Source organism: Danio aesculapii, chromosome 22 (assembly GCF_903798145.1).
Source record: "Danio aesculapii chromosome 22, fDanAes4.1, whole genome shotgun sequence".
Taxonomy (NCBI): Eukaryota; Metazoa; Chordata; class Actinopteri; order Cypriniformes; family Danionidae; genus Danio; species Danio aesculapii.
The window spans coordinates 9,132,994-9,147,488 of record NC_079456.1 but is presented as its reverse complement, the minus strand read 5'-3'; the positions used below and the strand labels follow the sequence as shown (position 1 = coordinate 9,147,488).

The window sequence follows — 14,495 nt, the reverse complement described above, 5'->3', positions numbered from 1 at the left end:
AATGCTGTAAGAGTAGGCTCTACTACTTAAAAGCCCGCTGCTTGCTCCAACACCAGACAGTACTCAGTAGTACCTCTGGAAATGTGGGACCATATATATATTTATACCTTTATATTTTATGAAGAAGCCATGTTCAAGCAGACTGTAGTCTGATAAGAAAGGCAAACACCTACTGTGCAAACACAGCCAGAAACAGGAAAAGAATTACAATAGCAGGATAGCGTTACTATTAATCAGTATCAGAATCAGAATCCGAAAGAGCTTTATTGCCAGGTATGTTCACACATACTAGGAATTTGTTTTCGTGACAGAGCTTCTACAGTGCAACAGGATAACAGAGACAGGACAAAAAACAGATAATAAATATATTTTAAAAAATAGAAGTAAGTAGTGAGTGCAAATATACAGATTGACAAGTGTATGTACGTGTTTATTACTATATACAACGTTATATGTGCAGCTGTTATGTGCAAATTGGCATGTAAAATGTGTTGTTAAATAAGTGTATATGTGTATAAAAGTGTATGGCAAGTAGTGATGTTGGTTTCGCAATTATTATCATCAAGTGTTCATGAGATGGATTGCCTGAGGTGGTAATCATGATTAATAGTTCATATTAATTAATAATAATGATTAATGGTAATCAATGGATTATATTATTGACTACAGATTTTTTGACATGCCTAATTTGATATCAGTAACTGATTACAATTCACAAGCTGTTTTCATGAAGGATAAAATAAAAAAATTCATATGGATTATTTGTTCAGGATCTTTGACAGGCTGACTGATTGTTTTTTATTTATAGCTGAATGATTAAAATGGTTAATTATTTTAAAAAGGCACTACTTATTCTCTCTTTAAATTATTTCTCACTAACATTCTTAGCAGTGTTTCAGTCTCTGAGATGCTGCTTCTGTTTGTTCTGCAGGTGTGTTTGGTGCTGAAACGAATGTGCCAATATCAGTGATGGAGGGACAGACTGTGACACTTAAAACTAACATTTTTGATATGAAGGAAATCACTCGAATAATGTGGAGGTTTGAAACTTTACGCATTGCTGAATTCAATAACAACAAGACCACGTATCTCAAAGACACTGAGAGATTTAACAGACTGAAGCTGAACAGACAAACTGGATCTCTGACCATTAGGAACATCAAAACCAAAGACACTGGACTTTATAAAGCAGAGATCAACCATGACAGTGGGACTTCAAAATGGTTATTCAACGTTACTCTAAGTGGTGAGGGTTCTTTTATTTTTTGTTCACTGACCAGTCAATTTTAGTTATACTGTTTTAACACTCTTACAGAGTTACAGCTATAATATGACAGGTGACAGAATTTGCTTCACAATATGCTGTTGTCTTTTCTAGGTTTTATACTTAAACCACCATAAAAAGCCAAAACTATTTTGTCAACACTTAAGCGTTAGTCAATGTACATCAGCTGTAGATTTCTGCATGTATGTATCAGATTTAACTTCAGTTGTTAATTTTGCTGAACAAATGCAATATGTTAATTAACAAATGTAAAAGTATCATATCAGATTTACCTGAAGCCATGATCTTTAATAATTTGTAAATGATTCGGCAGTCAAATCAGTGTTTTACAGTTCAGTTAATACCCATCTTATTAACTGAAACAATTAGTCTGTTTAACCATTTGGGCAGTGAGGGGTTTTAACAGTATGTGGGATTGTTATTTCTGAGCCCCTGGCAGAATCATCACACACGATGGATTTAGAATGTACAGAAATTAAAATGAAACTGACAGATTTTCAAAAGCTTGATGAGTCACCATGGAAACTAAAATGGAATACAGTGTAGAGTTCTGAAACTCACACCTCACTCAGAGAGACGTTCTAAACTTACCAGTGAAAAGGTTAAAAAACTGAACAATATTTAACATTATTACCTTTAATCTACAGCCTCTGCAAACAGAGGGCAATCTTAAATCACAATTACAATAAATGATGACAAATTGACCATTCTAAGATGACGGATACTTTGTGCATAAAGATCCAATTGTAATCTTAATTGCATTATTTAATCGTTATATGTAATTAGTCAAGGATCATTAACGAACATTAACCTACCAGATCTACAGTAGTGAATGTTTATGGTGTTCATTCTTGTTTTTCTTGATCAGTTCCAGATTCAGGCTTATCTCCAGGTGCTGCGGCAGGAATATCTGTCATCGTTCTTCTGCTGGTGTTTGCAGGAGCAGCAGCTTTTGTGTTTTACCATCGCCACAAATTTCTTCCTAAAAGTGAGTGATGTAGTGCTTCAGAAGAGTGTTAATTGTATAATGCATTTTTCCATATATAGTTAATAGTTATGATGTTGAGTTTAATATTACAAATGTACATTATTAATTTCATAAATCAAGTATTTTTGGAGCAGCCTCTTTATTTTGTCTAAAGCTATAGTGTATTGCATGTTTAAAATGGTGACTGCATGATTGATTCAAATTTCCAAGTATTTAGTAAACTTTTGTTTCTATGTGCTGCTAAACAGAGGAGGCGCAAAAAGGAGAGTTCTCTGTTCAACAATGTCAGATGTGTAAGTATTAAAATACGCCATTGTAGAGTTTTAACATTGTTAGTCAGCACATAAGCCATTTTAACACAAGCTCTGTTGAAATTGGTTTAGAGTAGCAATAACTGAAGTCTGTGTTTGTCCACTGTTGACCTGCATGATATTAACAAAATCATATTTGTGTTTGATTAGTTTGTGTATATTTGATGATGCATCTTTTTTGTTTGTGCCACTCTGTGTTTTTTAAATACTTTATTAATTTAGGGGAAAAAAAACAAGAGGAAGAAGAAAATAATTACCAATAAAATAAAAGGAGGGGGTGGATGGGGGGCAAAGCAGTTGTCATAGGGGTTACAAAATCAAGTCACAATACATTTGAAGCACATTATCACTTACTGTTTACAAAGACGTACTCTGTCTGTTTTGAGAATATTTGTTGCACTTTTTTGAACCAAGTCTTCAGTTAAACGTCAGTCTCTCCAAACAGTGTATTTCCTTTACAATTCCTGTCCATTGAGTCCTTGTTGGAGGATTAATCTGAAACCATTTTCCAGTTTGTTTTTTCTGCTACTTACCAAAAGTATTTGAATTAAGTATTTGTCAAAAATTTGAACAATTTCTGGCATGTTCCCAAGGTACAGAATAATGTAATGAATGAGTAGTCCATTTCTTCTCCAGTTATTTTCTTTATTTCAGTCATTACTTCATACTTGAAGGGCTGTAATTTTGGGAAAGCACAAAAAAATTGAAAATGGTTAGCCATTGAGGTTTCACATTGTCTCCAACGGGAGCCCAAACTTTTAATAACTCGCACAGTGCAGACAGTTTAGGAGTTTTAAAGAACCTCATCAGATTTTTCCATCCAAACTCTCTAGTTTGTGTTTTTTTTTTTTCATGTGTGACACACATCTGTCCACTCTTCCTCTGTTATTTGTTGGTCCGACTCTTTTTCCCCTTTTTGTCTTATATAATATGATGAATGAATCTTACTGTTTTGTATGAATATCCATCAGTTTTATTTGCTTTCAGTTTTGCACTATGCAATTTCCCTATAGTTATTTCAGCTATCAATGCTTTGTTCTGTTGTTCCCCTATTGATGGTAGGTAAAATTAATCCAGAAAACTTTTTGCAATAACAATATCTGCTCAAGTTTGTTGGGTGTATAAATCTTTGTAATATACAGTAGTTCAAAATATTTCTAATTTCTCTCTTTTAACACACCTTTTGAGTTTTAGGTTTATTTGTTTATATGTATGTGGTTTTAATCTTATTAACTGTCACAGTCACTGCTGGTTTTGCCCTGTATGTACACTAGAGATCGTTGTGTTGTGGTTGTCTGCTCTTTTGTGATATCTTATCATCATCATCATCATCATCATCATCAGCTGTTTTTGCTTTGCTCAGTAGTTTTTGCTTGTGGTGTCTGTTTTTTGTATTTGTATTTGGCGTGCTACAGGGATGTACAGAAATTTCGGCCATAAAATTAGTTTGCGGGTCAAAAAAAGAAAAAAGGGGAAAATAGGAGCTGAAAAAAGGCTATTCAGCAGTGTTCAGCGTGTTCATTTCACTCTCCCCCCAGCCTAGTAATCACACAATGTGAAGCAGCTTTTACACTGGACACAGAAACCGCAGTGCCATGAAATACATGTATTTCAATAGCTTGAGCCATGCAATAATGGTTTGTTGCTGCACTGACCGAAACGCAAAAGCACCAGCATATGCTATGGTCAAAGTTCAAAATAACTCAATATTCCACTCAAATAATGTGCTAACAGTAGATTTCTATGTCGGATACTTGTTCCTGCTGCTTGCATTAGTGCTAACTTTAGATTAGGACACAAAACTGGATCAAGTTGAGACGATAAAAGAATTTAGTAATGAAAAATTAAACATTAACAAAAGTATGAAAACACAATCATTAAGCACATAATATGTGTGCTCATAAGTCAACAATACAGCATGTTTAGCTTTATTTATAAACTGCTTACTAACATCCACTAGAGGTAATGCTTAACAAATAATGAATGAACTAATTGCTAATGCTTAATAAATGATGCATAGTGTGTAGTTATGTAGTGTTCCTGAAAAAAAAGATCATTTACAAATTGTCAAATATATCTTTGCCACTTAACTTTTGTGGTCTGCTGTCATTTATTAGCAGTGGTGGATGAAAAATAATTATAAAACACTTGAATAAATGTACAAAAATTACCTGACAAAATTGACTCCAGTACAAACAAAAAGAACACAAATGTGTAACACTTTAATTTCGGTCACAATTCACTGTATTAACAAACCATTAATCAACACTACTATCTTAATAAACTACTAATTAGCTGTAGTAAGGTAGAAGATTTTGGTTACGACTAGGGCTGCATAATAAGATCATACTTTATAACTACTACTGAACAGTTAATATCTTAATAATAGGCTGATAATAAGCAGTGGTTAATAACATGAATTATGACTCAAACTAAAGTGTTACCCACAAATGTGACAAAGTTGAATAATTTAGAAAATTGGTCATTTTGATTGTCTCTATCAGATGTTAGAAGTGATATTGAATATGTATAACTACAGAATAGATGAAGATCTTCTCTCTTTTCCTTTTTTTCTTCCAGATGACTCCAGAAACACCCTGAATGAATCAGTAATTATACAGATGCCACAATCAAGAAATCCTGAGTAATCTGTGAGTTAAACAGACCTTCCTGAAAACCTGTAGATGTTTTGAAAGCTTTAGATATGAAACACTGGAAAAAATGCTTTTCTTTGATTTTTTTTTTTTTTTTTTCTAGTGAAAATATCCTAAAAAAATTCTTAAATCAAGAAGCGTTTTCTAGACTAGACTTTCTAGTCTTATTTTAAGAAATAACGTCAAAATTAAGTGAGATTTTTCTTTAAAAAATGATTATAATCTGCCAATGGTTTAAGCAAAATAATCATGTTTTTCCTTTTGACATTATTTAGCTTATTATATTGCTTGATTGAAGGAAAAATTTGCTTCATTTCGACACATTATTTATTAAAACAAGACAATATGTGATGCTTGTCTAGAAAATGTTTCTTGATTTAAATTTTTTTAGATATTTAAACTGGAAACAAGGCAAAAAATCTAAGTTAGAAAAGCATTTTGACAGTGTAGTTGAACCTGTCCATGTTAATGAATTACAATCATAAGTAAGTAGGATGAGTGCATATGAGATATTTTTTACAGTGGTCTGCAGTCTTTTGACTATGCAGATATTGGCAGGTTTGTCAGTTTGAGAAACAAAGTGTTTTGACTATTTATCCAGCAGAGGGCCACAGTGTCTGTTTTTATGGGTTGCAATCAACTTTGTCTGTGATCTCAATGTTTGATATGTGTTTTTGCATTACATTGATGGCTATTGAAGAGACAGTTTACCCAAAAAGGAAAAAGTACTTAATATTTACTCGTCCTCAAGTGATTACAAACCTTTATTGATTTCTTTTTCCATGAAAAATGTTAGAAAGCTGTAAACATTGACTTCCATTATAGGAAAGGCTGATGCTCCAGCAGTGACTTTCTGTCTGTTCACTACAACAACGCTGGGTCAAATATGGACAACCCAGACACTTCCTTATTTTATTTCTATTTAAATTAAATTACACTTTTTAACCCAATGTTGTGTTACAAACTTCAGCATTTTTAGAGTGCGCTAAATGTTAATTAAATCTCAATTTCTACGACATTCGGATATATAGCCCAGAATTGAAGGTACACAACATGGAAGCTCTTAGCAATGTTGCTGAATATGCATGAATATAGTTTTGCAGCATGCAGATCAAAGTTAGATTAGCATGGAATATATTTTTACTCATGTGTGTGCGCACATTTATTTTTGTGAGTGTGCTCAGTTCTCCTTTTGACTCTTTTTCCTCTCAGTGCTTTTATGATCTAGCGGTCAGCAGCTTCCCAGAATGCTGTTTTAACAAACACACCCACATCTATTAAGATATGACAGCTTCAAACAGGTTTCTTTCCATCTAATGGTTTATTTTACTTCATGTCTAAAGGCCATGTTTTATTTCCAGTTAGCACATGGAAACATGCAAAACTGTTATATGCTGACTTACAAGTCTAACAGACCAAAGATGTACAATTAACCTAAAGCAGAGCTGAATTATTGTGTTTGCAAACCTAATCCCCCCGCACCCCAAAATATAAATGAGGCTCAAGAATCAAGTTTTAGATGAAAGCAAGTTTATTTAATAAATGTAAAAAGAGAGTTGTACTATAATTATTAGTAATAGTAAGTTATTAACATTTAATAAGCTGCATCTGCTCTTAATGTGATTCAGGCATTGAATTGTTAACATTAGGCTTGTATAAGATTTTTAAAAAATTCATACAGTTTAACTTAAAAAAAACAGAAATTTAAAAGCATCACCACACGTATATAAATTAGACACTTAGAAAGCATACAAAGGAGATGACAACATTAAACGTATATTAACAACATACATTGACACATCAGTTTCATAATTAAGCTGAATGTTTAAAACAAATGCTGCAAACAGAAACTGGGGTTCAAGCATTTTGAAACCGTTTTGATATTATAAGCCAAAAGCTTTTTTTTTAATTGCCAGACTAGCAGGTTTATGACCACACAAGGTTTTCGTAAACTCCGAAGTTTGTTTTTAAATATGATAATAATATTATCATATTAAGCGGTGGGGAAGATTTGAGATACAGCTTCATGTGCTCCTGAACACAAGGTGGCGCTGTGCTGACATAGCAGGTTTTTTTTTTTTTTTTTTTTTTTATGAGGTTGAGCACTGAAGATTGAAACAGCTAATTAGGCCGGTCTTTTTTTTTTCTTCAATCCCAAGTGCCCTTTGAAAAATGACATGTACACACCAATAGTCTCATGTCCACTTTGTCATGCTCTTGTGAATTTGGCATTGGCTATTGTGTTAATCGAGAACGGTTGGGTCTGATGTTTTTGCCAGGACTCTCTTCAGCTTGTCTCTGCCAAATTTTTGTGGAAACGGGTGCCCAAACTTGGTCCTGGAGGGCTGGTGTCCTGCAGAGTTTAGCTTCATCTTGCTTCAACATACCTGCCAGGAAGTTTCTAGTATATACATAGGCTGTGTTCCAGTTCACAAGCTTAATTCTCCTCACTTGTTCCCTCTGAGGAATCTTTGCTGCCATTTTAAAGTGCGTTCCACTTCATCAAGTGAACTTTACATGGACATACCTTCGATCCCTCAATTTTGACAGTGGGAGCAAGTCTACTTCATGTCCACTCCAAAACCTATACTATATTTCCTAGAATGCAATGCAAATTTTAGAGGTCACAACAGTGTAGTTCCCAAGTGCTGCATTTAGGGCTTGCCATTTAAACCTATTCATATGCTCCCAGTGGACACTTGTTCACTCGGATGTATGTCACTGACTACATTACGCAAGATGGAGGGAAGTTAGGCAAGGGAATAAAAAAAATTGGACTAGAATGCAGCCCTAGTAAGAGCTTGATTAGCTGGTTCATGTGTGTGTGATAAAAGTTGACCGAGTTTGGGCACCCCCAGTCTAGAAAAAGTTCAAACAAGAAGGTATTTATAAAATAATAGTGATTATGTGATGAATAGTTTTATTGACAATATTGGTTCTTAAGCCAAAATTGTTGCCCTCAAATTTCTCACAGACCTCTAGGACCATGAGTCAAACTTTCACAGTGCATTGGGGGACTTTTCATGATGCGAATGTTTCAGTGCACTAGAAGAATTTTGAGATTGAGACAGCACTTAAAATGGCTGATGCCCTGGTCAGTGCACTGACTACTGAACAAGTCTGCTGATTGAGACTCACCCTTGTTTTGATAACTTTTGCTATTTTGGATGAAAATGCTAGGACTATTCAATTCAATCTCAAAAAGTTTAAAAATAGTTTTCTTTGGTTTGGTCCAGCTACACACTTGAACCCCATTAAAATAAAATATTTGGTAAATATGTATCTGAAACAAACTGATTTGTAGAACAAATAATGTTTACTGCATGCTTTTGGTTAATCGTCATTCAGGTGGGATCAGACAATTCATGGAAAATTAGCTAATTTCTTGTTGCAAACTAAGGTGAATACAAACGGTGAATGAGTTCTCCATTTGTAAATGATGTTTACCCCAATGGGGGGAGTGATTCACTGCACTGTAAAAAAATGTCTGTTAATTAACAGTTTCTGTAAGTGTTCTCTGTTTATTTATGGTTTTGAGTTGCATTATAGGAGCTTGATCTCTGCGGTGTCAACTTTTGATGTTGAAAATTCAACTCTACAGTTTAACAAAGTGACTTTAATTGATTATTGATGAGACAAAAATTTAACTTTTTGGAGTGAATGCCAGGCATTGCGTTTGGAGAAAACCAGGCGCCGCTCATCACCAAGCTAATGCCATCCCTACAGTGAAGCATGTTGGTGGAAGCATCATGCTGTGGGGATGTTTTTCAGCAGCAGGAACTGGAAGACTAGTCAGGATAGAGGGAAAGATGAATGCAGCAATGTACAGAGACATCCTGAATGAAAACCTGCTTCAGAGTGCTCTTGACCTCAGACTGGGGCGATGGTTCTTCTTTCAGCAGGACAATGACCCAAAGCACACCACCAAAATATCAATGGAATGGCTTCACAACAACTCGGTGAATGTCCTTGAGGGACAGAGCCCAGACCTAAATCCTATTAAACATCTCTGGAGAGAAATTTCACTTTTTCAAGCTTTTTAAGACTAAACATTGTTGGAAGAAAGATCAAGCTCTCGTAATGTGATTCTAAAGCATAAATAAACAGGGGAAATGAAAAATAAAATTATGAATCACAAAATACAGAGAACTGCTAATTTATGGATATTTTTACAGTGCATAATTTAGAGATGAATAGGCGTTTTTTGCTTCTTCCGGAGCATGCTTCTTCCTTCGAAGACATCGGGATATGAACTTATAAACCAGTACAGTCACCATGGCTGTGACGACAGCCACGCCCACGTTCATGCCCACCACAACAGGGAGAGTCAATAGGATCACAGCTTTAGAAAAGAGGTAAATTTATGAGGGATAAAGTGTTAAACTAGCAGTGTTAAAATGTTTGTATTATCTACTTATTTATTGTGAAATTGACTAATAATTGTTAGTATCATCACTGCCATACCTGAGCGTGTGTTACAGTGTGTGTTGATGTCCAGATGTGTGGTCTGGTTGCTGATGGGGTTGTTGACCACACAGCTGTAGGTATTATTCTGATACTCCACCTCCAGATGTAGAGAGATTCTGCTTCTGATATCAGACACACTGGTGCTGGACAATACACGGTTTCCTTTGTACCAGGAGAGACTCCCAGCGCTCACATTCACCACTGAACACAGCAGCACACATCTGGACTCTGAAGATGTAGTTGGGTCGGTGGAAATGACAGGAATCGGAAGAGGACCTAGAAAACATTATAGAATAAATTAGATTTAAGTATCCACTGTCTGGCTTAATAAACTTCAGTAAGATTTGTCAACAGGAGCTACAATGACTACAGAAAACCGGAAGTAAAATGGTTTTCCAGGAACGCAATTTTATATTAACAAAAACATTACACTTTAGAGGAATAATGTGATTAGGTGAATTTGGATGAAAGGAAATCTGAGAGTATAACTCACAATGATTCTAACTTCAGACTTTTTACATGTTTGGGGGCTGGAAAGTGCAAAATTAAAGTGTGTTTTATGACAACTTAGTAAACACAGAGAATTTGCCATGTGGTTCTCTGCACAAACACCACATACAACATTGTCAAAATGATCTCTGTTCATGCAGAGTCACAAAAATGGCTAAATGAAGTTGTGATATGCAAGCAGAAGACATTATGCAACTAAGTAATTATCAAAAAGGAGTTCCAAATACAGAAATATCTGATAATCATCCATATTGCCATACGCTTTATTCCCATTCCCATGCTTTGCCAAGGTAACAACGGAATTTGTATTAGGCTTTGTGTTCACTGCGAGTGCTGTTCTAAAACACACTTGCAGTCTAGCATTTTTTTAATTGGTTGCTATGATACAGAGTATCTACGCTGTACCCTTTTCAGATTTCCGTGTTTCTCAGTATAGTGGAAGGCATCATAATAGTTAGGTAAACTTAGAGTGCAGTAAATTGGAGAGTACAGCAAATATTTTTTTACAATCCTGTTTGCTGAAATGATAAAAGAAAAACTCCACAATGGTGTTATCAAGACTTTCAGGAGAAAAAAAAAAAAAAGTGTGCAACTGATAACCGCAGCACGGTGGCACAGTGGGTAGCACAATCGCCTCACAGCAAGAAGGTTGCTGGTTTGAGCCTCTGCTGGGTCGGTCAGTTGGCGTTTCTGTGTGGAGTTTGAATGTTCTCCCCGTGTTCACATGGGTTTCCTCCGGGTGCTCCGGTTTCCCCCACAGTCCAAAGACATGTGCTATTCACCTTATTCTCCGCAGATGAGTGGGCGCAGCCATGTAAATTTGGCTCAACTTCCGGTCTCTTTCACTTCCATTCATTTTTAGATATTAAAAACAGCTCGTTCTGCTGCTTGATGCTGTAAACTGATATTTTCTTATTTTATTATTCTACTTTGTCTGTATAGTCATGCAAATACTTGTTGGTAGAGAAGTAGTTTGACCGTTTTCTGCCGTTTATTATTCCTAGTTATTTCTCCGATAGGCAACTGAATCGGAAATTCTAAAACAAATCGCAAAAACGAGCGCACTTCTGCATTGAAGAATAAGGTCAATAGGTGAATTGAATAAGCTAAATTGGCCATAGTGTATAGGAGTGTGTGGGTGTTTGCCAGTGTTGGGTTGTGGCTGGAAGAGCATTTGCTGTGTAAACATGTGCTGGATAAGTTGGCGGTTCATTCCACTGTGGCAACCCCTGATTAATAAAGGGACTAAGCCAAAAAGAAAATGAATGAATGATAACCGCAGCCAGAGGAGAGAATAAGGTCAAATTTACTCTCAGCCCCATTTACGCTGCATTAGAAACACCTTGCCTAAGTTCTCTTTTATTTTTTGTCATTTGATACAAGGATTACATAACGCATACATGAATCCATATAAATGTTCAAAATATTAAAAACTTTCAAGGATTTACGATTATGATGACCATTAAACGTGTCATAACAGGCTTGTGAAAATGGTCCATTTTAAATTGAAAGTCTTTTTTTAGATTATTTATTGACAGCTGCATGGTATTTTCCCATCCCTCTTTCACTGTGATTGGACGGCTAGCTCAAAAGTGACACTAATGAGTGCTCAGTGGTAAACGTAAAATGCCTGATTAGAGCCTTGCTATGCTGCAGGAGCTAAAAAAAAATAAATTAATAAATAAAAAAAACAGCACTACCATTGACAATAACAGAAAACAAGCACTCAGTTTGAGGGAAAAATAAAAACTTCGGTGGAAATGCAGCCTTACATTCCAGAGTGCTCTGTTATCAGCACCACAATGAAAAAGTAAACTGTATCAATGCTGACTGACTCGGATTGGTATGGAATGAAATGATTACCAAAAGAGAACCTTTGGGAACGATAGTGAAAATGCAGCTAAGGGTCTTCAGACCCTTAAAAATTATGTAAATGAATGGGCAAATCACTTTTTATATAGGCTATTAGCTGCAAATCACTATAGTGTAAACATAGCCAAACTTCATATTTTTGAAAACTACACTAATATCAACATGTAAATAAAAAAATTTGAAAATTGTCAATTAATATTCATGTGTAGAAAATGTTTTGTGAGTGGCCATTTGCGAACACTAGACAACCAAAATAACAATGGAGAACTACAGGACTGCATATGGGCACATAAATGTTTCTTTATAATGTGTCATCGCCACCTACTGGCCTGGCAAGCCATGTACAGCATTTTTATTATTTTTTTGTGAATCTGTGAATGAGAATCTTTTTTCAAAAACTAAATTCATTTTAAGCACATCATCTTTGCTGTGCAAACATGCCCTGAATTAGTTTGAGTCATATAGGCATATAATACAGCATCCTGCTTATATTAGCAACACAACTTAAAGAACAGTTTAGTTTTACATAAAGTGCATAAATAAATTTGCCAATTTACAAACACCCATAACTCCACCATCAGACTAACTCTAACCATAATGTACAGTTTTTAAAATGTGACTATATAGATCAGACAGGGTGTTCTTACCATAGACGGTAAGCATGAATGTCTTGAGAAGCTTTCCTGTGCTGGTGTTGATTGTTTTAAAATCTCCAGAGTCTGTTGTTCTGGTGTTGGTGATGGTCAGAGATCCAGTCTGATCCAGCTTCAGTCTGCCTTTAAAACTCCCATCAAGAACTTTATCATACAATGTGATTTCATCTCTGCTGATCTTAGCTATAAGAATGTTCCGATCTTCAAACTTCCACTCGATGTCCCCGTCTCTCTGTATTTTTAGAGTAACCGATTCTCCAACCATCACTGGCTTCACTGTAGCATCAGACACACCTGAATAAGAAAGAGAATGATAATTTAATTAAATATTTTAGAAAATTTAATGAATGCACACCTAAAGGTGACATTGTAAAATAACTCCCTGATTTCAACACCATTCCCTGCTGGAAAAAAACAGCTTGAAGCAGCCTACGCTGGTTGGCTGGTTTTAGATGGTCGACCAGCCTGGTTTTAGAGGGGTTTTGGCCATTCCCAGGCTGGTTTCAACCATTTGCAGCCTGGTGTTAGCTTGTCAGGTTGGGAATTGACCAGATAACCAGCTTGACTGGCCTAGCCGGGAGCCCAGCCAAAAACCAGCTATGTTCATCTTAAACCAGGCTGGTCAAAATGGCCAAAAACCCCTCTAAAACCAGGCTAGTTGAGCAGATAATCAGCATAGGCTAGTTTAAGCTGGTTTTCTTTCAGCAGGGATGTACAAATGTCTAACTTACCAAATAGATACAATAGGGTCAAATTAAAGACAATCAGGTGAATCATTTTCTTCAGTTTGAGCATCAGAACAGATAAAAAACAGAAGATTTCAGCTGTACAAGCGAGAGATCAGTTATTGCAAACAGAGAAATGGGTCTTGGCTAAAACGGATATGAAAGTGACACTTCTGAGAGCACCTCCTAACAGTCACTATGCTTTCTTGCCTGGTCTTATTTAGTAATGAAGTGTTTCTGCATTGTGATATTTCAGTACCGGTTTGTTCTGGTACTATAAAAGGCACATCAGTAAACAACAACAATCTTGATGTCTTTACATTATGTGAAGGACAGAAGAGTCAAGATTCAGACAAATGCAGCTTCATTTTAAAATACAAAAAAAGTACTTCAAATGTAAAATGGAGGAAAAACAAGAGCAGGCAAGGCAAATCACCAAAACAACAAAAGAAAACACCAGAAACAAAATCCAGATGAAATCATACCAAGAAGATGGCGTATGAGGACAAAACTCAAACTAAACGGCTGTAGACAAATGATTAGAAATGATCAGGGGTGCAAAGATGGGCTGAAGTTCGGAGACAAAACAGGAGCCAAAACAGCATACACACACACGCACAATCATACAGAGAGAGAGAGAGAGAGAGAAGGCAACCTACCTGAGTGCAGTAAAGGACAGTAATTTATACAAATACAGGCTGAGTCCTCGTAGTCTGACTGTAGAGACAGGCCGATACAGACATGGCAACCCAGAGAGCCGCATATGCCCATACTGTGCCCAGGCAGAGGAGATAGAGGAACACTTCCTCACCCGCTGCACAAACTATCAGCACATCAGAGAAACATTCTACCCCAAACTACACAGCATTTACCCACATTTCACTGAGTTAGACAATAAAAGACTAAAAGAAAAAACTGACTTTGTCCTTCTAGCGGCACAATACATTAACGCCTTGCAAACACACACACACCTAGATTATTATAAATGAATCACTGTAAATATACCTGATTATTAATGTTTTTATTACTG

The 14,495-nt window shown here is 35.8% G+C and overlaps 1 protein-coding gene and 1 long non-coding RNA gene across 3 annotated transcripts; one reads left to right on the top strand and one right to left on the bottom strand.

Annotated features, from left to right (window-relative positions):
* The first annotated feature begins 1,188 nt into the window (after positions 1 to 1,188).
* On the top strand, positions 1,189 to 2,571 carry LOC130215501 (uncharacterized). The gene is made up of 3 exons (XR_008835712.1): positions 1,189 to 1,246; positions 2,154 to 2,273; positions 2,522 to 2,571. It is a non-coding gene; the product is annotated as an uncharacterized LOC130215501 (long non-coding RNA).
* A 4,369-nt stretch (positions 2,572 to 6,940) lies between these two features.
* LOC130215497 (SLAM family member 9-like) lies at positions 6,941 to 14,203 on the bottom strand. 2 transcript variants are annotated; one of them, XM_056447313.1, is made up of 4 exons: positions 14,125 to 14,203; positions 12,735 to 13,034; positions 9,703 to 9,981; positions 6,941 to 9,580 (listed from the first exon to the last, which is right to left on the bottom strand). In XM_056447313.1, the coding sequence occupies exons 2-4, from the start codon at positions 13,003 to 13,005 to the stop codon at positions 9,408 to 9,410; spliced, it is 723 nt and encodes a 240-aa protein (XP_056303288.1). In that variant the 5' UTR covers positions 13,006 to 13,034; positions 14,125 to 14,203; the 3' UTR covers positions 6,941 to 9,407. The 2 variants fall into 2 exon arrangements, with proteins under 2 accessions (XP_056303288.1, XP_056303287.1); XM_056447312.1 differs by lacking the exon at positions 14,125 to 14,203 and adding an exon at positions 13,472 to 13,545.
* Positions 14,204 to 14,495: the final 292 nt, after the last annotated feature.

Coding starts and splice junctions, on each gene's coding strand:
- LOC130215497 (XM_056447312.1), bottom strand. CDS start 13,535: ATGCTCAAACTGAAGAAAATGATTCACCTGATTGTCTTTAATTTGACC. Junction 9,982..12,734: donor ATTCATGCTTACCGTCTATG/GTAAGAACACCC, acceptor AATGTTTTCTAG/GTCCTCTTCCGATTCCTGTC. Junction 9,581..9,702: donor ACACTGTAACACACGCTCAG/GTATGGCAGTGA, acceptor TCTTTTCTAAAG/CTGTGATCCTATTGACTCTC.